The 26,612-nt window shown below is 41.9% G+C and overlaps 2 protein-coding genes and 1 long non-coding RNA gene across 10 annotated transcripts in view; all 3 read right to left on the bottom strand.

Moving 5' to 3' along the window:
* The window catches only part of LOC147751932 (uncharacterized), a 31,305-nt gene extending 25,554 nt beyond the window's left edge, over positions 1-5,751 (bottom strand). For both annotated transcript variants that reach the window (XR_015315485.1, XR_015315484.1), the window contains exon 1: positions 5,239-5,751. This is a non-coding gene — a long non-coding RNA (uncharacterized LOC147751932). The remainder of the gene's footprint in view (positions 1-5,238) is intronic.
* A 5,509-nt stretch (positions 5,752-11,260) lies between these two features.
* Positions 11,261-20,009, bottom strand: LOC111271836 (FGGY carbohydrate kinase domain-containing protein). 6 transcript variants are annotated; one of them, XM_022852849.2, is made up of 9 exons: positions 19,555-20,009; positions 15,705-15,938; positions 15,292-15,371; positions 14,966-15,032; positions 14,366-14,657; positions 13,680-14,062; positions 13,053-13,355; positions 12,331-12,564; positions 11,261-11,763 (listed from the first exon to the last, which is right to left on the bottom strand). In XM_022852849.2, the coding sequence occupies exons 2-9, from the start codon at positions 15,775-15,777 to the stop codon at positions 11,552-11,554; spliced, it is 1,644 nt and encodes a 547-aa protein (XP_022708584.1). In that variant the 5' UTR covers positions 15,778-15,938; positions 19,555-20,009; the 3' UTR covers positions 11,261-11,551. The 6 variants fall into 6 exon arrangements, with proteins under 6 accessions (XP_022708584.1, XP_022708583.1, XP_022708588.1 ...); XM_022852848.2 differs by having other exon boundaries at positions 15,705-15,928; XM_022852853.2 differs by having other exon boundaries at positions 14,366-14,609; positions 15,705-15,928.
* Positions 20,010-23,060: 3,051 nt separating this feature from the next.
* Positions 23,061-26,362, bottom strand: LOC111271835 (uncharacterized). 2 transcript variants are annotated; one of them, XM_022852847.2, is made up of 3 exons: positions 25,416-26,362; positions 24,019-24,607; positions 23,061-23,473 (listed from the first exon to the last, which is right to left on the bottom strand). In XM_022852847.2, the coding sequence occupies exons 2-3, from the start codon at positions 24,596-24,598 to the stop codon at positions 23,460-23,462; spliced, it is 594 nt and encodes a 197-aa protein (XP_022708582.1). In that variant the 5' UTR covers positions 24,599-24,607; positions 25,416-26,362; the 3' UTR covers positions 23,061-23,459. The 2 variants fall into 2 exon arrangements, with proteins under 2 accessions (XP_022708582.1, XP_022708581.1); XM_022852846.2 differs by having other exon boundaries at positions 23,061-24,607; positions 25,416-26,360.
* Between the last annotated feature and the right edge of the window lie 250 nt (positions 26,363-26,612).

The raw sequence follows: 26,612 nt of genomic DNA, 5'->3' as shown, positions 1-26,612 counted from the left end.
AGACCGCCATATTTGACTATTTAATTTCGACATACTATTCTTTTCCGCATACTGCTTGATTGGTGATTGAAACGAATTGTCTCATTGGCATCGTACCTTTCGTACCTACCGTAAGTCGTCCAAATAAACAAGCACAACGACTGAAAGCTGGCGGCAATGCAAGGATGCCATCAACGGAGAACCAGAGATTTTTAAGATCTTGTTGAGGCCGATGATGACAACGGTGAAACGGACGGCACATGGCAGCAAAGCCAATGCTCGCTAGCTGGCTTTCCGCTTCTTGCCAATCACTAATAATTTCTCCCTGATAAGAAGACACGTTTTCATACCCTGAAAAGCGCCACTTACTACTTTCATGATGTCTGTAAAATTCACCACAGACAACAGTATTGGCTCCTCGTCGAAGCAATGTGGAGCGGGCCAGGTGATAATAAATATTGCGCTAAAACTCTCTGCATTTGTGCTGGCTCCTTGACTACTCCAAATAACGTTCGTTTGCTTAGCCTTACCTGTAATAGTACCTACTATGTGAGTGCAGGTATTTATGCATACACCTCATTTTGTAAGTACTAAATAACACTGACGCTGTCTAGCCTGCACATAGGCACTTTCATAAGAGGTCGAACTTGGCATTTTCTGTAACGTTCTGCTTATCCAGCGTATCCCTGACTGGTGGCAATCCAATCAGCTTTTCGTCGAGAGATGATAAATGATAAACGAGGAAAATTAGCTACTCTCAATAACTGCGGTTTGCATGCAAACCGCAAAAGAGACCGTGACAAAGAAAGAAAAAAGTCAACAAATGAGAATGCCAAGTGCTCCGGGCATTGGTCGATCCAAGATTGACCATGCAGCTATAAAGCTACAGTTTGCTGGCTTAGTTGATCTGATCGTTTCAATCATCGAGTACGCCAATACTCTACTCGAAAAAGCCAACAATTCTGCTAACCAGCGGAAACATGTCATCATGTGACCTTAGCTTTACGAGAACAAAGGAGAAATGCCTTATAAAATTGGCAAATAGCCTATTAGACGTTTCTTTCGGTTTGATGACGACGCAGCGGCTTTTAATCAAAATAAAAACTCGAGTGTGTAGAATATAGACGAACGTTGAAAAGGAAGAAAACTAGATTATTTTCATTGTTGTCAGGCCAATGGCCTTAACTGTAAACAGGCAGTTATATCTCTTTCTCTACTATTTTTGGACCTGCCAGTGTATAATCACACGCGGACAGATTAAATGAGTGACGAATTCAGTGACAAAGGCGACTGTTGTTATTTTTTCATTAAGCTCGTTTGTACTAGAAGAAAACTTTGGCTACCGATCGCTGTAGTGTTGTTTTTTACTACTCCCGTACAGTCGGACATAGTTCATGTAACGAAAAATTCAAAATGTTGCGTGACTAATTATCGAAATGTACCTTTGTCGTCGCCGTCGTCACGTTCAGCCGTGCCTCAAGCATTGGGTTTTTGTGGTAAAACGTGCATCGGGTGTCATGCTACCCTCATCGAAAAGATGTCTTAGTCACGTCCAATTTTAGGGCTCATTGCACGCTTGATCACGGTCAAAAGAGTGAAATTTTATACTCAGCTAGTTCAAGCATATTTAATTCCGTTCAGTTTGGCGCGTCGGGAGTAAGCTTTCGTGCCGACTGTGACTGTCGACCTACACCATCAGTAAAGGTAGAAGAGCAACTCAGCCAGGATACTACTGTATTCAAGTACTAAACAGGGTATTGACCCAGACACACGTCGTAATCGAGTAGAAGCCCAAAACCTGACACAAGCGAAATTGCAGCAACCTTTCTGTGACCATGAACACAAAAATGTTTCTTCTAATGAAGTATCTCGTGCGCGATCATCAGCCTAAGGCCAACAGCTTTGGGAGTGGAATAGATCATGGTTTATTGAAGGTGGCACGAACGTTAAACCGCCACAGTTCTAAGTGCTGGAGTCGACCGCCAATCAAGCTTCATATAGTCGCATACCAATAGCTGCAACAACTGACCATAGATATGATAGCTACGATGGTTAGATTACACCTACGTGCATCTCCGAGCCCTATTTTGCGTACGCGGTTATCACATCTGATACTGGCGTCGCTTCATTGGCGTCTACAAACTCTTTGCGTGGCTTATTTGAGAACAGATTACTCGCTTACTATTCCCAATTACCCACAGCGGTGGTGCCGGTAGTAAATACACAACAGCAGTACGATAATATTCGTGAATTTAAACATGGCGAATGGTTTTCGGGCGCGCCGCTGTACTCCTCGTGTTGGCTGACTGGCTGCCTGCTTCAACGGTCTGGACCCCAACAGAGCGTCATTCATAGAGGGCTGCAACTGTCCTTCACCAGCAACATCAAGCAGTCTGGTGCTCAAAAGCATCAACAGCAACTGGGCCGGATTAGCTTTGTGGGTTGGGTGTGCGTACTTGGCTTGGGTTGCGCCGCATACCCGGCAACAGGAGCAACCACCATTATGGCCAACGATGATGATCGTCCGGCTGCCTGGATCAGCGTCACTGGCTGCCGGGACTAGTTCGGCCTGCCTGCCTTTCTGCATATGGCGATCTTTGATTGCTAAAAGCTGCACTACTGCTGTTCGTCACCGCTCGAGGAGTACGAGAAGCACCACTATCTCTACCAGATTCGCTGGCTGCTTGGCGGGCTGGCAGCAGCTGCTTAACCTCGGAGCGAATGACAACAACGAGCCAAAAGAAATGCTAGAGGTAGGAGGCACAGTAATAATAGATGGAGTTGTAGTACGGTGGAGTGAAACTACGCGGCTTCGACATCAACCTACCTTGATGGTCCTCGCTAGCTTGCTCAGCTAAACCAGTACCACGCACTGACTGCTGTGATATACACATAGACACGCTGGCTCGAGCAGAATTAGCACTACTAGTGAAGCTGACGGGAGGAGCTGCACACAGAGCCTTGGACGTTTATCAAGAACGATTCAATGGCCTAGATGATGTAGGGCGCAGAGCGAGTGCAGCCGACTTCATTGTAGGAACCGCGGACCTTCTATCTGTCGATCTTCTAGACGAGGCGACTAACCAGTATATCCACTATAACAACAATACAGATTCCCACATGCAATATGCAAGTGGTGCGCGCACAATTTTGATTTAAGCCATAGAGTTACGGCCGAGACCACTATTTGCAATAGGTCCAATTTGCCTTTCTAACGTCTGTGTAAGGCGACGAGTATAAGTTGATAAGGATAGGCGAAACATGAACATAACATGTTACACAAAGTCAAGCTGAACCGAGCAGGGAACAGCAGCGGCAATCATTGTATACCTATTGACAATATGTTCCAACGATAAACATGAAAATAGATTAACTGATGTTAGCTGAAGACAATCGGCTCCGTATCCCAACAGGGACAAGTATAAACTCACCAGCGATACAGAGATCTTTCTTGGAAATGACTAGATGTGGTATCTCTGAAATGCTTCCAGTTGGTTCTAGGACAGCTTGCTCTTGAAGTTTACTATATCCATAAAAATTAAAGTGAACAATGTATACCTAATATGTATTTTGCCTTCATCAACAGATACACAATGACGTTAATAGCTGGCCGACTATCTGGAGCTAATAACTGTTGCCTTCACCACAGCTTCGAGCGTGCAAGTGAGTTCATCCGGCAAAATACTCGCCAACGCAACTTCAGTTAGTGAAGTGTTTGTTATATAATGAGTAAGACTGATTTGTAACAGATATGCGTCGTCGTCTGTGCGCCGGAATGTTTCTGGACCCACAAGCAACTCATCATCGGCGTATTATATCGTACTCAACGATGGACGGTATAGTGAATTTTATTGATCAGAATATTAATTTCCTATGCAAACGCTCAACGGCAATTCATCTTCGTTGACTTGCCATGTACCGAAAAAGCATATTGCACATGAGTATGAGATGATCATATACGTATGTGTGTGACCGTACGAATGGTCGGCACGCACCTTCTCGTTCAGCGATCGATCGAGTGTAACCAAATAGGACGGCATGGGCCGACTGATTGGTCGCCTGTTCAACAATCCTACAGCAAAAGTAAAAAACATCCGTAGAGGTGGCCGGAGCGGCAGTGCCACTATCGACAGAAATAGTAGTGCGACGAAATCCGTTAAAAGCAAACGACAGCAAAGAAAAAACAGACTTTCGACGACACTGCTGAGCCAAACCCAGCGGCTTTCGATCGAGAAGTGGATGGAGGCCAAGAAGCCAACGAGTGTGCGCGGCGTCAGCAGCACTAGCAACCACTGGCGTCGCTGGCTACGGCGAAAGTGCTGCTGTTGCCGCAGCAGCTCTTGCTGCTGCCGCCACCGTCGTCAAGACGACAAGAACGTGAACCCGGTGAAAATAGAAAGGTGGTTGTGCTGTAGCTGGTTTTGCCATCCCTCCTGCTCTTGCCATCGACCATCGATTCATCTGTCCGTTGATCCGTCTGTGCGGTCTATTGCGCGCTTTGGCGACGACCACTTGCCAGAATCTACCGAACGAAGAAAAAAGCAACTGAGAATTGGTGCCTATGGCGCGCCAAACTACCACTACCGGCTGGTAGCCATGGTGAAAACGTAGGTATTTCTGTGCGGCCGAACAGCGCAGCGGAGACGAATCCAACAGCCAGCTAAAGATCTTCGCACAACGTACACTGCCGACAGCGACAGGCACAACAAACGAATGAGCGAGGAATCGAAGAGCTTTTCGACAAATAACGACGGTAGCACAACGACACCTAACGGCGAAGGAAGCGAAAACAGTTCAGTGACTACGTACGCGTTCCGGTTAAATTTGCTCGTGACCTATACAAGCACACACACAGACGGTGATCTCGTGGCAGCAATACGCGATATCCTTAAATGATGATAGAAGTACACAAAATAAATGGAGAATTACGCATAAATGTATAAATGCATGTTTAACTGACGCGTGGATTTAGCGTACATCATCAGTCCATCTAATGGACGCGATATCACGCTTGGCTCAGCTTACGATGTTTCAACTGTCCGTACGCAGGGAAACGTTACTTGAAAAACACATGCTAATTACTATTTGAAAAACCTAATTTATTCGTGTGCTCATCGCCGGAACACGCTTTGTCGACAACAGATTTGGTAACAAGAACATTCCTTAACAGCGCTAACGATTCGAGCTCATGGGTGCGAAATGAGTTTATTCATTGATGCTTTTGTTGTTGTTGATATCATATGCATTGGTCTTACTTACCAGCTACGAGATGCACGCCAGTAATGGCCACAAGTATAGTTATTATTCCTAATAGACACTTCATATTGGCGTACGGCGTCTTTGGTGTCACTCTCACGAGAGACGACACTCAAAGTGCCCGTGCTCCAACGTTGAGTGGTCGGGCAAGCTAGCTCGCGGTGTGCTATTAATCCACGATGTTTTCGTTCAATCTCCCATCGTTGCAATAGTATCCCTTCTTTCATACACACCTCGTTTCACACAACTGAATTTTTTTCACGCACTTTGTCTTGCAGCAATTTAAAACACCTTTTCTGTCTAATTAGTGATCGTAATCGTTTCAACGTAGGTAATCAACTAGCTTTTGCTTGCTAGTTACTTCAATAGGGTACCAAAAGGCAATTCCGAAGATTTGTCCACATAAAAAATATCTGAATATTAGCTCGAGATCACACAGGCAATGTGCTAAACCTGCAGAAACTCATTCAACCAAACTTGTGTTGTTGTTGTTGTTGCTATTTGTTTAGTTCGTTACGAAGACGAGCCGCGGCGATTCGATGCTCACTATGGCCTGGACGACTCTGTTGGGTGGTCGAATACGCGCCATGACGCTCATGAGTTAAGCCCCGCCCCCAACGAGCGGCGATCGTTGCGCACCAAGCGGATCTCTCAAGAAACTCACGCGCTAGCTAGCTTCAATGCCTTATGCTAGTGATGATGGTACAGTATTCGATCGGTCTGTCCGTAGGTCTCGGCTGATCATGAAGTTTTTAGTGGTGATGGTGTTGCTTATTGGACCTGTGGCAGTGGCGGTCGCCAGTCGTCGGTGGTTGATTGCGAGCGCCGCACTGATTCCTGTAGCAAGAGACCTTCGTCGACTTTGAGTACGCTCAATACCCCAATAAACACTAATTAGCGGGTCAGGTTGAAAAAAGCATATAAAAATAATGAGAAATCATTTGGGTCTTAAGTGGAAACAGTCACCGAAAATGCTTATGAACCGAAAATGATATTTTCAGCGCTTTACGATGTAAATAGAAGGCGGAACGAAGCGACGTCTAGCGGTCGATATAGAAAGTGACTCCTTTGTGGGAGAGATCCATCAGCAAGACACGCAGCGCTACCTATCAAAACGAATGAGAACTATTCCGTTTGATCAAATTGCTGTGACGCGTAAACAGAAACGAAGACAGATGCTTGAGTTTCCAGGAAACTGGCAGTCCGAGCGGAGGTGTGGAATTGGTATCGTGTAGGATGCTGAAGCAGGAGAGAAGTTTCTGGAGTAAGGCATATCCTTGAGGGATAATAGCGACTGTATTGGTTAACGCTGGTAGACGGTGGCCGGTTAAACCGAAGTCAACGTTTTATGCACTTTTTCTCTAAACAGATAGTTGGGACAAAGTTTTTAGAAGAAAATTTTCTGAGGTCCCTACTTATCTGGATGGTAAGACGCTAACGAATACGCATACGCTGATGTAGTTGAAATTATTGGCTGAGAATTTCGTCTGCCGATTAAAGAAGCAAACCGATTCAAACTGACGTAAAGTTCGGTCCCCTCTACTCAGATGATCAGTACAGACTGGTAAAAATGTAGGTAAGACAAATTATCGTGTACAACGCGGACAGCATTACTTGAGCAATGGAGTAGATTTTTATTAGTGAGGTATATTATCTCGTAACTTGAACGATGAGTTCAAACGAGTCAGCACTTAACTCCGTTTGACAAACAACCCTGAAACAACAAGTTTCATATAGATTGGTGATTTTTGTAGTAAGATTACTGTCACGGCGCGAGTTAGTGCTGTAGTTTTTCAGACCATATGTACGTCATTATCAATATGAGGATGACGTACTAGAGATACTGAAGCGGAAGTTCAATACCGAACGTTTCGTCCAGGGTTGTTATTAGCGCTCCACAGAGGACGTCTACGTAGTTATGACTTATCTGGCGTAAGTATTGTTCTGTGAAATGAAAAGTTGGCGATTTTGGAAGAAGTAACATTGTATTTAGAAAGGCCAACAGCCTTCGCAATGCAATAGTACCTCGATTTTGTCTTAATAGCCGAAATAACTAACGTTTATTTCGGCTATTTTATGTCATTTTAGGTTGGCTACACTTGTGCTAGTTCTAAGGCAGCCTGTAGGTCTATTTCCAAGAACTTTTTCGATTACTTCGATTCGAGGACATATACAGTATAAGGTGTAAAAGCTTATATGCCGTCCATGTTGCATGCGCTCACTAAATTGATATATATATATATACCGTTCATGCAACCTGTGTGAATAAAATTAGTTATTGACCTTAATCAGTTTCCATCGAATATCAATGATATTGGAGTGCGCCAGTAACGTTGTAGGGCGCCAAATATAAACAGGGACTCTCGTTTCTCTCCAAACTATAATGGGTATTTTCTTAGAAGGGCTATTGACTTAACCGAGTTCAGCCCACTAAAACCAAGTTTTAGTTCTGAAAGTAAGACTCGTCAGCAAATCATCCGCCAACTTGACATGACTACACAAGCCTCGTCAACTTACTTTCTTAAAACAATGCTAAATAAAAGCGTTACAACAGCTATATTATCGTTACACCCACAAATCCTAGAGACGGAGCACCAAAGATTACCACTGTTTGCGATACTCTCTTATGGAATGATTCCAGTGTCTTAATGCGTACCCAATTTCATATATTTAGAGACACATTTTACATATAAGGCGAAATTTAGCAGATTGAAGACCTCTCTTCTCGAACTCTGGTACATTTGGCAATGCTATTTTTTGTTACAATTTTGTGAACCACTTGTTACTCGAATCTGCTACTCGAGTTTTTCGGTGATATCGAGCAAACACAATGTATTGAACGTTTCTCCCAAATTAAGTAACAGGTTTTGCATGAAAAACAAAATATATCGCATAAACACTCCGCAAATGCGGAAGCCAGATACTGAGTACAGCTCAAGCAAACGCGTGGCTTAAGCGTTTCCAAAACGAACGGGAGTCAATTAAGGACAATCCTCACTCTGTAAGGCCTGTGACAGTTGTCACTGGCGGGAACGTGGCAAATGTGAAACAACTCGTGCTTGCAAACCGCTAAATCATCTTAATAGCGCTGGTAGAAAAAATAAAAACTTAATTTATATATATCAGGCAATTTTGATGTACCATTTAGGCGCCAGAAGGCGTGCGGCAAACTTTATGCAAAAACAACTGAAAATCCAGCATATGAACCCTATTGTAAAAACTTCTAGGCGCTTCTCGAAGACACTTGGTAAACATCTTACTACAAGTGCGCAGAAGCGTATTTGGAAGTATGCGACGAAAAGACCATGAAGCAGTCCTTCAAAACTCTGTTCAAAACCCGAAGAGAGTCGAACAACCTAGGTCCTTGAACTAAGGTGCACTTTATGGTCAGGGAAGGCTTTTTCAGTTTTCTTAGAGTCAATGCTGTCCGGTACCATGGTCAAAGAGTACAGTTAAGAAGTTCCATTAACATTGCGCGAGTTTATTTAACACAAGAGACCAGAACTGGGGCACACCAAGTTCTGGATCCTCGACACGATAATCAATAGGCCAACACTTCACTATACATACAGCAGTGTTTGCAAGAGATTCTATGTATGTGTTGCCCGAACCCCCGTATTGATTGTACCCAGTTCCTTGCAACGTTCCCCAGTTTTCTTTTGAAAGGGAGCGTATTGATGCAGTAGAAAAACTAAAAGAATAATCTTTGAGGGCTATCGCAAAGTGTCTTGAGAACTGGAAAAAATGGTGACATAAGTGTTTTACATCCGGCGAAGAGTACTTCAAAAAAAGCAGCTTTAGTTGGGGCAATTAAATATACGATGTCTCGCAACAGGTATGTATTACGTATGCGATTAGATACATTAAACTTTTGTCTCGTATTTCTTTAAAGCATGAACTCCAGCTTTTATTTAGGATCTATAAAAATATGAATTTGTCCGCTATGTTTGATGGTGTCTGCCCGACGTTCTAACAAGTCACCGGCAAACGTCACCGAATTTTGTCTTCGGCGTTCGTTGTCTCAATACGTCGGCTTGTATACATTATAGTTTGAGATTTTATGCAGTAATCTTTGACGTAATGAAAGCAATGAGCGAATGAGCGCTATCTCGAAAAATGCCGCAAGTAGGGTCCCGAAAGATCTGTAGTCAGTACCATGCGTAAAAAGAAGCAACTTCAACGGTGCGACTTCTTAATAGACGATAGATATTGGCTACACTCCAGTATTTGCTGGTCCAATTGGCGGTTGTTGAGCTCTTAAAACCATGAGGCACACAAAGTTTGACATATCCTTCGGCTTGTGAAGTAATTCTAACGACTGAGAGTTCTGAAAATATTTTTTTTTAACAGAAAATAGATTTCCATCCTGAAACGCTGTTATTCCAGGTGTACATTCTGTCTTTCTAGGCCATTTGGATCGCGGCAATTAGGCATCCTTTTTTTTAAATAAATTTTTCACTAAGCTATCGATACTTTGTGTTTGTACATGTGGCTTATCCACATTCTGTGCTGTCTCAGTTCGTTCTAAAAAAACGAATCGCCGTTATATACCGGTGCTCTTCATTTGAGGTCTCGTCTCTCTCGAGCACAATCCCACAAGGACAGTCCGACAAATTTATAGCAGGCGAATAGTCTTCAGCTTACAGCATGCGCGTGGCATGTTTTCCTCGTTCGGTAATATGTAACATATTCTTCCCGGGTGAGCACACACACACAATTTCATCAAAAAGGTCTTCTTGTAAACATCTAATACGTACTACTAGAATATGTATTCGGATGAGCACTATTTCTAACCTATACCTGCTTTTCAACGTTTGAATGAAAATTTCATCTATGAAATCGATCCAAATCTGTTAGTCTAGCCGGATCATGTGACTCGTAAATAATAGAAGAAGAGTGATTATGCGGAAGTCCAAATACATTCAAAATAAACACACACACAAAAAGGGCAACTGTATAACTTTACGATTTCAGAATGAAAAAGGTCTTTCTGGCAGACTTGGCTGGATCATTCGATGACGAAGGTGGCAGTTCAACCTTTTCGACGTAACGACTAATCTTTCGAGTAGTAATACCGGTTTTAAGGGATATCCTTGCGTAGACGGAAGGCCTTATTCGTTAACCGTGTAGCACAATTGGGATGGATATCGAAAAATGATGATTTCGAAATTGCGTCTACTCGATTTTATCTCGTCGATAAAGGTACTCTGCTCTATGAAATGACACTCATGAGAAGTCTGACCTGACCAAAAACCAAAGTACAACCGGCGACGTATATATGACCCATATTGTTAGCAGGGTAGGCCTTGTTCCTGTTTTCTCTCTAGCGTGCTGAACGTCGATAGGAATTTGTTAAACTTTCGGTAAAAATTACTCTGTAGTGAGCTAGGAATAGAGTCGGAATGAATCATTTAGTGCGTCCTATCTTCTGCCCACAATATGTATACCTATAGCCGAACGCTTTCAAACGTGCTGATATCATGCTACACGTCAGCCGTAAATTTCTGTCCAGTTGGATGCTGCGTTATGCGTTCCTATTATTACGTCATACCCTTAATTTAGGTAGTATAATTTAAATGATGTACTCGAACAATGATTTGTTCCTTAATTACTAACTTATCGATCGCTGTTTGAGAACACGTATACAATGGTTGCTTTAAAATCTTCACAATAACTTTGCAACAACAACTAACTTTTTTTCTTAATACACAATTAGTAGAAACCTTTTGTAACTGTTTTTAGTGAGAAACAGTCTTCTTCAAATTAAATCTTAATAGTTTTCGGCAATTTCAGCGTAAAATCAAGCATGGAAATATGCAGACGTACACTATTCAAAACTTTACGGAATGGCATTATTTGTTAGAAAAATAATCTATTTGCAAACATACGAAAAACGCTAAACTAAATTGGCAAAAATTTTGGTGCCTCTAGCGTAAATGATAGGAAAGCTTTTCTATTCGGCCTTCGCCTGCTACGCCGAGTATACAGAAAGAGAACTTAATTACTTCAATAAAGAAACAATTAATTCACATTTTTTTTTATCTGTTAGTTTTTTTTTTTCGATTTTTCATACCTACTTGTTTTTGCAAAGTCTGTAAGTTGTTCACTCTTAATCTGTAAATATATAGATATCCATCCTATTAAAATACATTTCCCTACCATTCGAACAGTATAGCCAAGTAAAAAAAACGTTTGCATACATTCCGTCACTTATTTTAAGCGTATATATGTATATAACTTGTTGAAGTTTTCACACTATCCACCCAAACTGGAATTTTCGGCTGGTCGTTACATAAGCAGCTCTTTTCGTCCTTGTCTAATACGCGCTCGCCCGTTCTATGGGATTCATGACTTTGCGAATGGCAAGCTGGCAGTCTAGAAGAATCAGAAATGCCTTGTAGCGTCGGGAATGAAGCTCAGCTACGGCTTGATCAGGCCAACGGATTGTTGCTCTACCCGACATCTCCCTCATACTTTCCCATAGATCCTGAAAGCAGCCCAAGGCGCGGGCAGCAAGTACGGCCGCTCCTGTAATGTAGATAAACGGATGGGAGGGTCGTAATAAAGTAGATCAATTTAGGAAGTTTGACCCCCGCGTCTTACTCTGTATTGCGGACAGATTATCAATCTGTCCTGTCTGTCTGAATTTCAGCTCCTAATTAATTTGAATAATCAAAGAATTGGCTCTCCACGCAGAAACACGTTAACTTGGCCGACTAATGACCAAGCCAACTGTTCGGTACTCCGAAAATGTGTCTCAGTTTCACGCAGAACTTCCGGAAATACTTTACAAAAAAAAATACCAGCGCAATAATTTTATTAAATCTTAAGCATGAATCAGCCTGAGCGAAATCTATAGTGTTTGCCCACTTAAATTGGAGCCGTTTACTCTAGAATGATTTGTTAGTAAGAGATTTTTTGCACAATCCAAATAAAAACTATTGTTGATATTTTGTTTATCTGGTAAGTGCCGTATAAGTCTTACCAAGTACTTTACATTTTTTACAATTTTTACTTTTTTTAATGATTTTTAATGATGATAATTTTTTACAAATTTTTTTATTATAATTCCAAAGACTTACGTATGTGACGTACCAATTAGAACGACTTCGTTTTCGTCTGGCACGAGGACGGGTCGTTGGAGGACGTTCGCGTGCGCAGCAACATAAAGTGGGTTATTAATTAGTCCCCCACAAAGAAGCAGCGACTCAACTCGGTGGCCTTGCTTTTCCAGCTGATCAACAATCTGTTTCGTCTGATAAGCTAGGGCTTGGACACCCGCTAGAAATAATATTGCCAAATCTTCCTCGGTATTCGACAGTTCGAGGCCTATCAGCATACAAGAATCACAGGGATATGAGGAATAGAGAATATTTAATGGTTGAATTTCGATAAGAGAACAGATTCACAAAATTACGTTTTGAAAAGTGAAGTTCATTTAAAAGTAGCAACCGACATTTAAGGGAAAAAAAATACGTGGAAGAAAGTTATTGGAGCACATCGACCAGCGAACATCGTCTAATTACTGAGTAACTATTTATAGTTTTCAACGTGCTTCTGTTCAATCGGTACGGTCGACTTGCGCTCTGTGTGACAACAAGTTCCGTAGTGACGACGGACTACACAAGTTATTAGTTTTAGAAAGCCAAGGCCCTTTGGTGTAGTCAAATCATACGGCCGTGGCATGCTTGCGCCTTTTTTAGTCTTCGTTCGTTGTTGAGTAACTTGTCTTTAAACGATTATCTTTTATTATGATTATTATTATTTGTTAAGATTAATATATCTTTATTAGCATTTATTTATATTAGCTTATATACCTGAAATCATGCCCCGCATGTTTGGGTCAGCCAGTGGTGATCGGTTTCCATGATAGTCTGGATAGACATGTAAATCTTTGGTAAGTTCATCAACTGAGCATCTGTTTGATGAGGCCATATTCTCGAGAATTTGAGTCACAAACTCCACAATATGTAGACCGAAACGTTTCGAATTCTCCAATGCTTCATTGTAGCGGCTGTGCGTCATCAGCAAATGATCGAGGAACATACCCGATGCTGACTGTCCTGCTTCAGCTAAATACAGGTTTGGAAAAATGGCTCCCTCGTACGGACCCCAGACTCCTATTCACGAAGATATCAGTAGTGGATCAGTTTGCGAACACATGTTGATGGTTTCTTGGAACCGTAGCAGAAACCGTATCGGCATATAACTGAAGCCGTTATTACTCCATTTTTTACTTACTCCACTGAGAGCAGCGTTATTAAACAAAATTTTCAATCTCTATTGACTTCACTATTAAATAGGGTACCCGGTTCAGTCGGGACGTGCTGCTGGTATATGCATACGAGACAGCAAGTAGCATAAAATGCATTACTTGATTATACATGAAATATTTCATCCATGGAGCAGGTCTATGACATATACTAAATCCATATAAAACGTACCATTTACAAATATTTCTTTTTTACTGAGCAGCATATGGCAGGTTGAGGTGCCCGCGATCAAGCATAACCTAGTGGTAGGTTCGGAGCTGACACCTTTAGCAAACGCCCCTAGCATTCCCAGCACCCCAGCATGGGCATCGATTACTGAGGCTCCTACTTTTGTCTGACTACTCAACCCGAGATCCTTGACCGCATTTTTGCTCAACGTCCCCAGGAAATCACCCGGATACCGAACCTCATTTTGCTTGCCGATTATCTCCGGGTTGTCGGCTATTTCCTCCAGACCGATTTCTCGCCAAAAAGCCTTGTCCCACCCTTTTTGGGCGTCATACGTCCATTTACATGTCAGAGAGCATAGACTTCGCGAAAGGGAACCTGTGGCCCTACGGGCAAAGGAACGAAGGTTGAACATTTTGACTTTAAATTGAAAAGTTTATTAGACAATCTTCTATTGGTTTTCATTTTACATGATCAAACAAGCTTTGCGCACTTGTCTTGTACTAACTACATTATCAGTTTATTAGTTTAAGCTCCCACTCCAATAGTATCTATGTTTTTTTAACTGACGTATTTGTACGTACCTTTTAAATCCGAATATGGGTTCGATCCATGCTTGAGCCACGCACTTATAAAATAGACTCAACACAACGAAAGGGGGTAAATAGAGTTTAGCAACATAGCTATACCTGTAGGTAAGGTAGTCTGGCAAGTCGAACGCGTGCTTGATCCTTTGGAATGAATGGGGCATGTGTCGCTTTAACCACAAAAGTCTCGGGGGTTCCATTTCGGGGGAGATACGTCCTCCTACCCGCCTAAGCACCTGGTAACCTCCTCGATTTATTAGTTCAGCTTCGTCGCGCGCTCGGTGATCACACCACATGATTACGTTGAATCGGTCATCCCCGTCTGCCGATACCGAGACAGGCCGGCCTTCAACGTCGACAATTGCAAGTGAGCACGTGGCATCAAATCCGATTCCTAGTAAAATACGGTCTCGACTTAAAAAGGTTTGCAAGCAGACTAAACGAAACTGAAAGACTTTCCAGCTTCGTTTAGTGTCATGACTTGCTAAGCCCCTCTAAAAAATCTAAAAGATTACAAATTCACAAAATTTGATTCTTCTTTTACCTGACTTTTTGGAAATAAGGTACGTGGTTCTATATTCTCTTCTGTCACAAAAATAAAACAATAATAAAGTAATTAGCCAAACGCGAAAAAAATAGTATAATAACGGAAAAAAAAGTTCTGAAAATGAAGACATTTAAAGCAACGAAGATAAAGGTAACCTTTAATATCGTCCACACTAACTGACGAGACCACCTCACGTACGCATTCACAAATAGCATTCCAAATCTGAAAAGTATCATGGCGTTGCTGTAACCTTTGCATATATACTCTGCATTACCGACATCAGAAATAGATAGACACTCACAGTAAGACTTGGAAAGAGCCAGCGCTGAGATTTCATAAAGCATACCATTGCAAAAGCAGGATTTTTTTCAGGTTCTACGTATATAGAGAATAGATCTTGTTTGCGTACCACAACGCAATAACGGACGGGCATTAGTGAACTTCAGAAATACCATACCAATAGGTCATAGTGTCGAGATACCTGGTCTGCGTTTTGTTCGAAGATTTCTCCCTTTTGTTCCCTGACCTCGAGGGGACGATCTGCTTTGCGAACGAGGTTGCCTGGAAATCCAAACAAGTATCAATGATCGGTCCGAACAGAGAATGAATAATTCGTAATTGAATGGTGTTCGCGTTGAACTGTCAATCCCGATTTTCTAGTTCTTCTGGTTCAGTACACACCCACAAGTCTATTTCAAGGCTAAACTAGCAAGTCAAAGGAGACTGATCCTATTGAGTATTGAGTGCACGAGTATGTGCCTGTTATGCATATTATGGAATGAGGAAAAACCTCAGCGGTTTTCTTCTGTCTTCGACTGTTTTCATCGGTGTTCCGCAACTTAATAGTGCGATCTATCCATATATAGCGTTTGCAATGGAATGGATGTACCTTACCTCTCAATGTAACGAGCGCAGCTCTAGCTGACCTTGAACCTACATCGACTCCGACAACGAATGAAGTAGCCATCCGTAGGCGTTTCGCCGACAATAAGTTGCGCAAACTGGAGATTAACTGCCGCTAGCTGAAGTTAAGACGGGTTCTGTTGGACCTACTGGCTGCCCATTTGTCGTAGTCGGGGACCGAACAGAAGAACTTTCAGCACCGATGGCCAGCGGACCTGCGGAAAACTTCGGCAGGTCAAGGGTTTCGTTTACCGCATGCGATATTCACTGAGAAATAATTATTCCGGCTAATTATTCACTTCTGTCCACCCTCATGTCTAAATCAATCGTTACCTTTGCTACGTGATCCCAAATTGTAACTGCAGTGGCTTCATGAAAAAGGATAATGTTTTTTTGTTCCGTGTCCGGAGTTGCGTTAGCATTACATCGAGTAGCTGGCTTCCGGCACGAAGCGAATATCAAACAGAACCCTATCAAGCTTATGCTTGGTACGTGGTCGTACTTTCGGAAAGCCACGCTCTGGCAATTAAAACTTTATGCCAGTTCTTCTGAAGGTGGATTGTCTGTGCTGTAACTGTTAAAGCAACGAACAGACCATAACTAAGACCCACGACAGATGACTATATTGAACGTGGTGCAGACACGACGAATAGAAGTTCATTGATGGATTTCAATTATCTAATTGCCACGGATACTTCCAATGCATTCAGTTTTGCAATCGATATGGCAGCCGCATAACTTGATAATAGTTACCTAATTCAATCACTCGATATATAGAAGCGATGCGCGGACTCTAGTCCCGTTACTTCTATATTTGAAATGATTGATACGCCTTGACAAGTGTTTGCCACATAGTATTCAGCTTACCGACGGCTTGTTGACCATGAATTGTTCCTCATACATGAGGAGGTCGTCTCTCATATGTTAATTGATAGCAATTATTACTGCATTAGTGTTGTGCGTGAAAATCTGGTGCAAACATTTTGTTGGAAGCACTTCGTTGTTGTTACTGAGTAAGGGACAAGTTATGGCCTAAAGGATATCGGTAGTATTGTCCAAACAAGGAGAGCACCATTGAACAACTGTAAAATCTACAGTAACTACTAGATACGAGCGTTTCTGCACGATAATACATGCTAAGTCAATGCGGCAGACCGAACACTATAGTTTCCCTTATCTTATTTTGCCGTTCATTATAACTAAGTTCTTTATTGTGCTTGCTTTAATGTTTTTTCTTTCGGCTTTTTTTTTATATGCTAATGCTCTCGTATATTCGGATATTTATTGCTCTTTAATTATCGATTACTATTATTAGCTTTCTAGTTCGCCCCAGGTATGACCTGATGGTAAGGAAGTGTTCTGCTGGTTTGAACTTATGCGCCGACCTAATGGCGCGTAAGGCACTGGAAGACAACAACTCATCCACTTAGATGAAACGGGGCGACTGAGAGCTATGGTCCCTTTCGGGTCACTATTTCTAGAAAGTTTCCTCCGGATTTCAAGAAATCTGCTTCTCTTCAACTAAGTAACGAGATAAATTGTTTTCATTTTTTACTTAATCATAGCCATTTGCGGTCCATTAGATGCCATGAGAAATGCGGCATCGATGTGTAAACGGCAATTTTTTTCTTATATTCTCGACAACAACACATATTCAGAATAGTCACCTACAGAAAAGATTAGGTTTCGTAATAAGCACGAGTAGGCGGCCGCTGGTACCTTCTTAAGCTGACGATACAAACCTATAATTCGCAATGCATCTTACTCAGTATGACATGCGTGGTGTTGAAGAGGACGGACTAGCGAACAAGGATAGGAACCTTGTTTATGTTACACAGCGGCTTGGCTCGTATAGAACGCATTTACTCTAAGCTGTAGATTGATTGTACGATGCACTAGCACTACGTGTGCTGCTTCTCTCACCCCTATTCGATGTTGTGCCGCGTAAAAAGTATGGTAGATATGTTTCTGTTGATTTGTCTTTATCACTCTTTAGATCTCACTTTATCACTGAGTTAGACGCCAGTGAAGGACGATATAATACCGACTTACCAATGAAACTAGATGAGTGGCTATTGAGCTGATGATCGTTCGATATCTCCTTCATGCCATATAATGATGTATGCGAGCGATGAATCGAGTACGCGTATGCATCGGCGTTGATGCCAAACGTCGACATCGAGGCAAACGCTAAACTCTCGTAGTAGCCGTTTCACAATACATGCTATATTATCACGTAAACTTTGACGAGAGTGCTCTTACTCTTGTTCCCTATTAAGACGGCTCCGAGCTGAACCCTGACATACTTCATTTCTAGTACAAAGCTACTAACTAGAATGAAATCTAACTGACTAATCTAGTTAACTTGCAAAATCGAAGCATTTAGGTGTCTGAGGCAAGTTTCAGATGTTCGATTAGACCCATGTTTCGAAATAGTTGAAATCGTAACCCATATCATACTAAGTTAGGTGCACTGCGAACTATTGGTTAGTATCGCCAGCTCAAAGGGTGCACTGGTCATTCCTGGCTCCCGGTGACAAAAAGTTTGTCCTTAGATAGTGAGTGATCATTCTTAAAATAACTTTTTCCTGCTTGAATCTCTAGCCAATCTACTGTTAACGCATTTGATTTGTAATGACTTTGGCTATGCCGTTGTAACGCGAAACTAACCAAAGATAGTTAAAACGTTCCTATTCCAGCTCTATTCAGTTCCTGTAACTGACGCAGACGATGGCGAGGACACAGTTTACAACAGAGACTGTCTGATGTGGCAAACGTAACTAATAGGCCGCTAAGAGTAATAAGGATACCGTATAGCTGTTTTTCGAAAACAATAATTAACTGGGAAGTAGTTTTACATGCGAGTCATTTACATTGTTCTATATAAACGAACCTATCCACCAAAATTTTCACGTGCGATAATACCTGTACGAACTTGTCGAACATTCAACTATGGCGTGCAGCTACATTCTGAACCCACGTATTGTTCAGTGATTTGCCAATCGATTGTCTTTCTATATGTAGTGTTTCTTTTTTTTAGGTAGGCTTAAGCAACCGATATCATTGAAAACTACTTGAATAGATCTCAACCGTCGGTTTGTAGCTAGCAGCGTCTGTCGACACTTGTGTACGGAACGTTAAACGGAATAGAGTGTAGTAATCTACTGATGTCATTAACTTTTTGAATCTGTATTCTTACTTTAGAAGTTCAAAATAAGTTGAGCTGGTCATTCGTTGCCCGGCAATCTCCTCCGGCGGATTTCGAAGCGTTTGCTTCTATCGCCAAATGTATTAGAGAAAGCCATTAGCGATAAAGAAATAAACTCTCATACCGTTATTTCAGATCCTACGGGTTCGTTTTCAATTAGCTTCAAGGTAGCTTCCGTACGTTAGTAGAACGGAGGCAGATTATTCACAAGTAACCGTTATCGTAATACTGCCGCTTATGCCCGTCGTTTGTAAACGGGATTTATATTGACTTGTCCGCTTAATGTATCACACTATTGATGATGCAAGCGCTGCTATTCGCATTAGCAGTGTTCCTTGAGCTAACTATCCCCCATGACTTCGATCACCTCTACACATGTGAGTCCCGCCCGTGACGTTTCACTCATATATACAGCTCGCTAGATCCGCAGGAGAACTGCAAAAACAACGGATCCCATTGCACCAATTCATACTCGCCCGTCAGATTCATTCGTCTCTTCACGACAGAGCAACTGGCCTTTCTTCTTCTTTAAAAAGTGTTCGTTTTTATCACTGCGTTTGTGACCGTTTGGGCATTTGATGCCGAGACAAATTAAGAGTAGTAACATAGATTGGACAGGACTCGCGCTCTTACCCAATGGTGACGCTGGAAACATACGCAGGAACATATGCCTATGCACGGCTATATGCACACGCACGTCTAAGCACTACATTTATATAAATACGACATATACAGATATAGATAGAGAAATGGCTGTACGCAGAGCAGCAAATATCCTTGCTGTTGTACCGAGGGGCGTCTTTTGAACGATGGCACACGAGCAGCGTCTTGTTCGGACGTTTGTCTCTGCGAAAATCACCTGACGGAAGCTCCTCAGCGACGAGAAGACACCGCTCATACCATAAACAGCGTATGTATAATACAGCCAACGATTCTGTTGTGGAGTCCGCTGTGCTCCGTTCCAGTGTTGCCTGTTGTCGTCGTCGTCGTCTAGTTGCCGCCGACGCACTGCCGAAACGCTCACGCCGCCGTCGGCGCTGTCGGTTTGCGTGCTGCATCTGGCTGTCCGATGATGCCGCGTCGGCGGATGTGTGCTGTTGGTGATGTTCGTGTTGATGATAATGACGGTTTAAGGAGTCACAAGGTCACTTTGGCCGTTCTCATTCATTCGCCCGCCGTTCTCCCACCTACTTTTATGGCTGATCAACAAAAACGTAGAAACAGAGGATCTTTACTCGCATGGCGAATACAGGCTGTTTGTTTGCTGTCGCCTCGCGATCCTCAGCTTTTTACGGCTAGGCGAACCAATGCTACATGCAGTTGACGGAACCGGCTGCCGCTCCAATAGCAGCCGCAGTATTCGATGTTTTATAGTACAAATCATTTACGAGTACTGTTAGTATTTTATCGTGAATAGTTCAATAGCGATACCTAGTCGTAGTCGTAGTGTGGGCGCAGAATGCACCTCTCTGGACAAGTGGGATGCGTCGTTGCTGACGTCGGCGTGGACGATTACGACTCGCTGCTGGTTACGCTGATGTCGATAAGGGCTAGTCGAATGTGAAGAGATGGAGAGAGAACTCTATCAACAATTCAGCTGCCAGCGCCGTTGGGGAAATGTGGACACATCGCTACTAATCGTTATTTCGCGCGACTGGTCGCCTCGTCACACATCCAGAGTATCTGCACGCATGGTCAGAACAGGCGACAGAGGGAGAGGCGGCAAAGCGGATGCCTAAATAGAACCACAGCGCCAATACTGATAGTAGTGCTAAGGGCCACGCGAGTCGAGTTGGCTGTTTAGCTGGCTAAAAGGTAGCGCGGGAAAATGAATGTCAGCTTGGCTTCTGCCAATGCGGTGCGGTCCGACACGGCACGATTCCTCGATTTACACGGAACGCCAATCTACGAACCTCATTGACAGATTGGACAGAAGACTGCGATGACGGGAACGTGCCGGCTAAATCTAAAGACTTACTGAACACTCTCCCGATCGTGAAGTTTGCTCTCGGGAATTGTCGTAATGCCTGTATGCAGACCTGCATATTGAATCGACTGGCGATCAGCTAGCTACGACATATCCACCACCGTGAGTGGGATTTTCGGCCGGCAAGAGCCTGTTTAGTTAGAGTTGGTTTACTCGATAGTGTATACTATAAGAAGAAAAATTGGTTGGCCAGACAGGTATATCATCTATTCGAACAACTCGTACAATAAGGATTTATTGATATTTTATAGAGATACATGAAAAACACGAGCAGGACCCGCGTGCCAAAAATACCGAAGTATTCACAAGCTCTGAATTCTGTCAGTAACATGCAATTTTAGTGCTTGCGTTGTTCCGCCGTACGGACGTAGTTATCTACTTATTGAACCTGAATAAAAAGCGCTGTATTCAATAAAAAAACGGAGTCATGTTCAGGAGTATTTAAAACATAGTTTACTAAAGTTTTGTATAAGTTGACGCAAAATTTCATCATATTTATGGTGATAAGACTAAAAAGAACTTCAAGTATTCAAAAAGTACAAGAAGGTATTTTACCAGTAATGTAGGACGTTATTTACACGACAACTCTTTACTCCTAAAACAAATCGTGCATTTTTAAATACATGTTTTTGTTTGTAAAGCGTGTGATATTAATTAACAGTATGTCCGGAAAGCCATGTAACGTTACGCTGTACAAGAAAAACGCAGCTAGGAACAGCATGTGAAGTACTCACAAAAAATCGAAGACCTACATGACTGCGTATCATTTGAACCAGTCTGAGCTTGTGACCAGGGCAAAAAACGCAACTTTCTATTAAATTGTCGAATTTTTCAAATATATTACACAAATGTGGTATTTTTTCGCTGCGCCTAACGCAGTTACTCAGTCTTTCTGGATGCTATAGAATTGTACAGTCCCCTAAACACACGACAGAGAAACAAACCGACAAACAAGTTCTAATTAAAAACAACTAACATATATCCAAACGTATATATAAGAACGCATATTTAATATTTATTTCCGTCAACCATAAACATTATCACTTGCATTTATTACATTTTAAAACAATATCTCAGCTATATTAGGTCGTCGAAAAGATTTTTACGCTAAATTGAAGCAAATATTATTTACATTATAAAGAAATAGTAGTAGTAGACTAAATAGGCGCCATTCTGATCGACGATGACCTTCTGCCATTTTTCTGGTAACATCATCACAACAAAAATTTTATGGCTTTTAAATGAACAATTGCGTTAGGTGATTTTTGTCTCCCTTCAGCGAAACTACAACAACGCTATTAGTAGGGTTTTGCGGAGGCCAAAACAGATGATGATAGTCCGATAGTCCAGGCTCCGGGCTACACGGCGGATGAATTGTTTTCCATCCGCGAATTCCTCGTCCAAGTCCTTTAGGTTAATTGAACATGTATATGGTTTGGTGTTGTCATGGTGAACGACGTCGTTTTCTCTGTTAACTTGCCTCCGGTTAACTTTTTCCAATGACTTGTTCTAAGTTTGTTAGTTGTTGGCAGTAAAGGTCCGAATCAATTGTTTTACGAGGCGGTAGCGAGTTATAATGGAGAATTTTTTTTCCAATCCCACCAAATACCCTCTCTAGCATCAGTCTGGGTTTTGCCAGAAATTGATTATTATATGTGATCTATTTTTCATCACTCGCGATTAACCGCCTTAAAAATAGCTCGATTTCGCTATCTTTCTGTACAGTTTCGCAGATAGAAGTACGATAGAAGCAACTCATTTTGATCAGTTCGGGCAGTGCCCTGCCAACATTGAGAATTTTAGTAGCCGACTTACCTGACATAAACAAAACCTGTTTGGTAGTAGATATTTAATTCCTTGGCGACGTCGTGGCTACGACTCGACTGTCTCAGTAAAGTTTTACCAACTTTCTTTGTAATCGGTCGATTGCTACGAGAAGCATCTTTCAAATAAAACTCTAAGATGCAGCCATCTCTGATTATAATTTAGGGATCAGTTTAAAAAATGAGCTTATATATATATATATATACATATACAGAACAGTACTTGGGGGAAAAAAAAAATGGTAACATTCATGTGTATCCGCTCACCGCTAGTTGTATCGCCTAGAAATAATTGACAGTAAACTACTGAAGGCAAGAAAAAGCAATAGTTAAGACTGTGTCTGAACGAATCACCTTTGTGCCAATATTCATTCTAATACTTTATTTGAGACTTCTCGTATGTTACAGAGGCATCTTCGTACTAAATAGAAATACATTAATTAACATAAACAGTGCAAGTAAACAACAGATCAAGCATTCATGAACGGTATATACAGGCCACTTGTTGCAAAACAATCTCTCGGGCCTAGGACCAATTCAAGTCTTTGATTTCCTCTGAATGGATGATATACAGCTCTATGTTGATAAGTAGTGCGATTATACAATGCGTAAAGGATCTAGTTACAATCGTACAAAGTATTTGATTACTTAGAAGTTGTCCGCCTATTTACAACGCCAGGATAGCTAAGTCTGTGACGCTTTGGGGTTTCTTGTCTGTTGGCCCCGCTCTAATTCGATGACGCTGTAAAGAAGGAAGTTCAGTTAACGCTGCATCTGCAGCCACAAGGTTTTAGGGTCGATTCCTAGCCGAACATGCATGATTTAACCTCAAAGAGCTCTGAATATTACTTCGTTATTTAGGTATGTACAGTATACTGGGGTAGTGAAATCTTTTAACCGAAAATCCACTCTTAATTTATCTATCCGCATAGAAGTCTTCCTATATTTGACAAATCCTCTCATCTATGGCTACCATTATCTTTCATTCCTCATTAGCAATTCCCGTAAAAAAAGCCCATAAGGCAAATCCCAAAAACACAAAGCCGCCAATGTATGTTAATGTTTTTATCGATACTCTTTTCGCCACAAAGCTACCTGCAACCACAGCTAAGCATGTACACAAGAGATGACCAAAAATGGCTCCCATATTGACCGCCCAAACGTTTTCACGCGCAACTAAAATAATCGTCGCTAGCTGTGAACGGTCGCCCCATTCGGCTACAAACGTCAAAACCAGCGCCTGCCAGAATATCCTTGATAGAATAATATACAAATGAGTCTGCTTACTCGATGCTCGCCCGTTCCCCACATTTGCTGAAGTGCCCATCTCTCTCTCATTTAACTCCTGTTGCACTTCTTGAAACCCTTCCTTGACTTCGTTATCCGACATTTGGCATGCCTCATATGTCATTTTGACGCCAAAAAAAATCAACAGTACGATGGACGCATAGTGAGTGTACTCACGAGGAATCAAATGCGTTAGCGAACCCATCATTGCGCTCAGGGCTGTCATGATGAATAATGCAGATATTGCACCTGCAAATACAACTGCCGCTTGGTGGTGCATTGCCATGATAGCGGCAATAAAGAACGTTTTATCTCCGATCTCTGAGACGACGATGACGCTCAGTGCTGATATAAAGCCTTGCCAGAAATATGGGTTTTCTTGCAGCTTTATTTTCGAGGCTGTCGTCCCGTTGAACAGTGTATCACTGTGCGCCTTAAGTTCTCCTAAACTGGCGCGTGATGCATGTTTATTGTGTGGCTCTTTGTTAAATGAATCTCTCAGTTTGACTTCTTCAGATGCGCTGAACGACAAAAAGGCGGCAACGGAGAAAATCGCCAAAATGATGAAAACCATTGTCATCAACGAGACCTGAAAACATGTCCAGTAACAACACTACAAGTGTGACAAGCGCAAATATCTTTTTAAAACAACTTATTTTCGTCATACACTCCTAAGCAAATAACAAAGAATGATGGCGTTTTTGTGCCTTTTTTTTTTTCTAAGAAATGGCGCAGCGGTGAGTTTGGACCATGGTTTTATTGGCCAGTTCGTATTAAGATGATATTTACTGTCGTAGACTTAGATGTCGGTTTTGGCCGAATATTTCTTAGGCCAGAACATCTCCTTTAGGAGGTTATCATCACCGCGGCGATACAGTCATCCAAAAATGTTCGACTACTATAGCTTGTCTTAGACAGACAAAACCTAGCACTATCTAATACCATAAAAGCGGTAATTGGATATACTATTAATACATTGTCCAGTAAATTGTCATATCAATAGTAAAGTCGGATATTTCAACTGATAAAATTTGCCTTTATATTTTTACAGGGTCAATGAAGGTCATAGCTGTAGTTTCGACGTTTCGTAATAATAACTTTACAGATACGTTCGAAGCGTATCTGTAGGGTTAATACTAATATCAATATAATTTGTTTTATTTTTCCTTATGAACTGTTTTTTTCACTGACGCAAATAGACAAACTCATCATTACAATCAAATTATGAAAAATTGTTACCGTTTATTACAATGAGATCAATTACGCGCCAGCCAGCGGAGGCTACATTTCTAATGATTAAAATTGCTTTTGTGAGAAAACCTCTTATTGATCCGAAACAATATTACATTATATAGTAAACTCTGAAGAAGCCTTGTATTTATCCAAAAAGCACAGACCTGCGCGTTGTCCTTCTAAACCAGTCAGATGACAGTTAGCGTGTTCACTTCATTTGCTGTAAGCCGTGTGTTGTACAGGGGTCACATGTGAAAACCAAGGGTATACTTTAACCCTCTAAACATGAAAACATTTGTTGTTCTTTCTAAACCAAACATGTATCCTGTTGAGCACACGTTATGTAAATCACACGTTATGCATAGCGAGTCAAAGAAACATCTTCATATTTATCTGTTTGACATGCAAATTTGATGCTGAATTTATGGATAAAAAATAGAAGATTCTGTACTTAGTCTGCCCCTCTCCTGATTTGTCACTTGGGTAAGAGCTGTTAACTCGCTTTCTACCGTTAGCGGTCACTCGTTTGGTTTGTTTCTAAATGGAGACACAGGAAAGGAGACCATGCAAGATATCTGACATCGACCCCGACAATTTTCTGTGCTTCGTGCTGTAGAGGGCTAGTTCAGATTTGACAGACAATTTGTCGCTTGCACCAGCAGTGCAGCTGCTCTTCCTGTGCACGATGGCGATCTAGGGAAATGAGGTACGGTAGTCGTATAATGCTAAAGCCTAAAAGTTGAGGTCGCTAAAGGCTTTCATCACCGATTTCGTCAGCCAAGTAAAGTAGGCAAATCCGTAAATGCACAAAGGATTCTGCACTTGCCAAGCTTAACGTCAACCATTTGAGAGCGTACGACAGCACTTCTTATTTATATTAACGTGATATGAGCGGGAGTGCTGCTGCTGCTGCTGCTACGAACGAGGATCTAGAGACACACAGAAGTTGGAGACAGCCCCGTATGATGTCCGTGTGTAAAGATAAAGGTTGACTGCCGAGACTACCATTGGCCTATCCACAACTCGGCTATATATTTATGTTCCCTAAGGCGCCAGACGAGTTGTAACAGGACTCTTATGTAAAATGTACATAGGAAAGAAGCCCTCCTCTCATTTAAAGCTGACAGGTGGTATAATCGCCGCGGTAAAAGTCGCCACATAAACACAGGTACTTCCTTAAATGATAGATTTTAGATCTCGCCTGTACGTTGGCTAGATCGTTTCACTTGAGCCATTTACTAGCCTTTTTCTTCACTATTAATGCACAATTCAAATAAGTAAAATCGTAGTAATATGCTTATTATGGATAACTACCGTTGAGGGATATCATCGTTGAGCTGTTACCTAAAGTCTCGTGAAGT

The sequence above is a fragment of the Varroa jacobsoni genome, unplaced genomic scaffold (assembly GCF_002532875.2).
Source record: "Varroa jacobsoni isolate VJ856 unplaced genomic scaffold, vjacob_1.0 contig01090, whole genome shotgun sequence".
Taxonomy (NCBI): domain Eukaryota; kingdom Metazoa; phylum Arthropoda; class Arachnida; order Mesostigmata; family Varroidae; genus Varroa; species Varroa jacobsoni.
The sequence above is the reverse complement of the archived record's forward strand: the minus strand, read 5'-3'. Positions and strand labels throughout refer to the sequence as shown.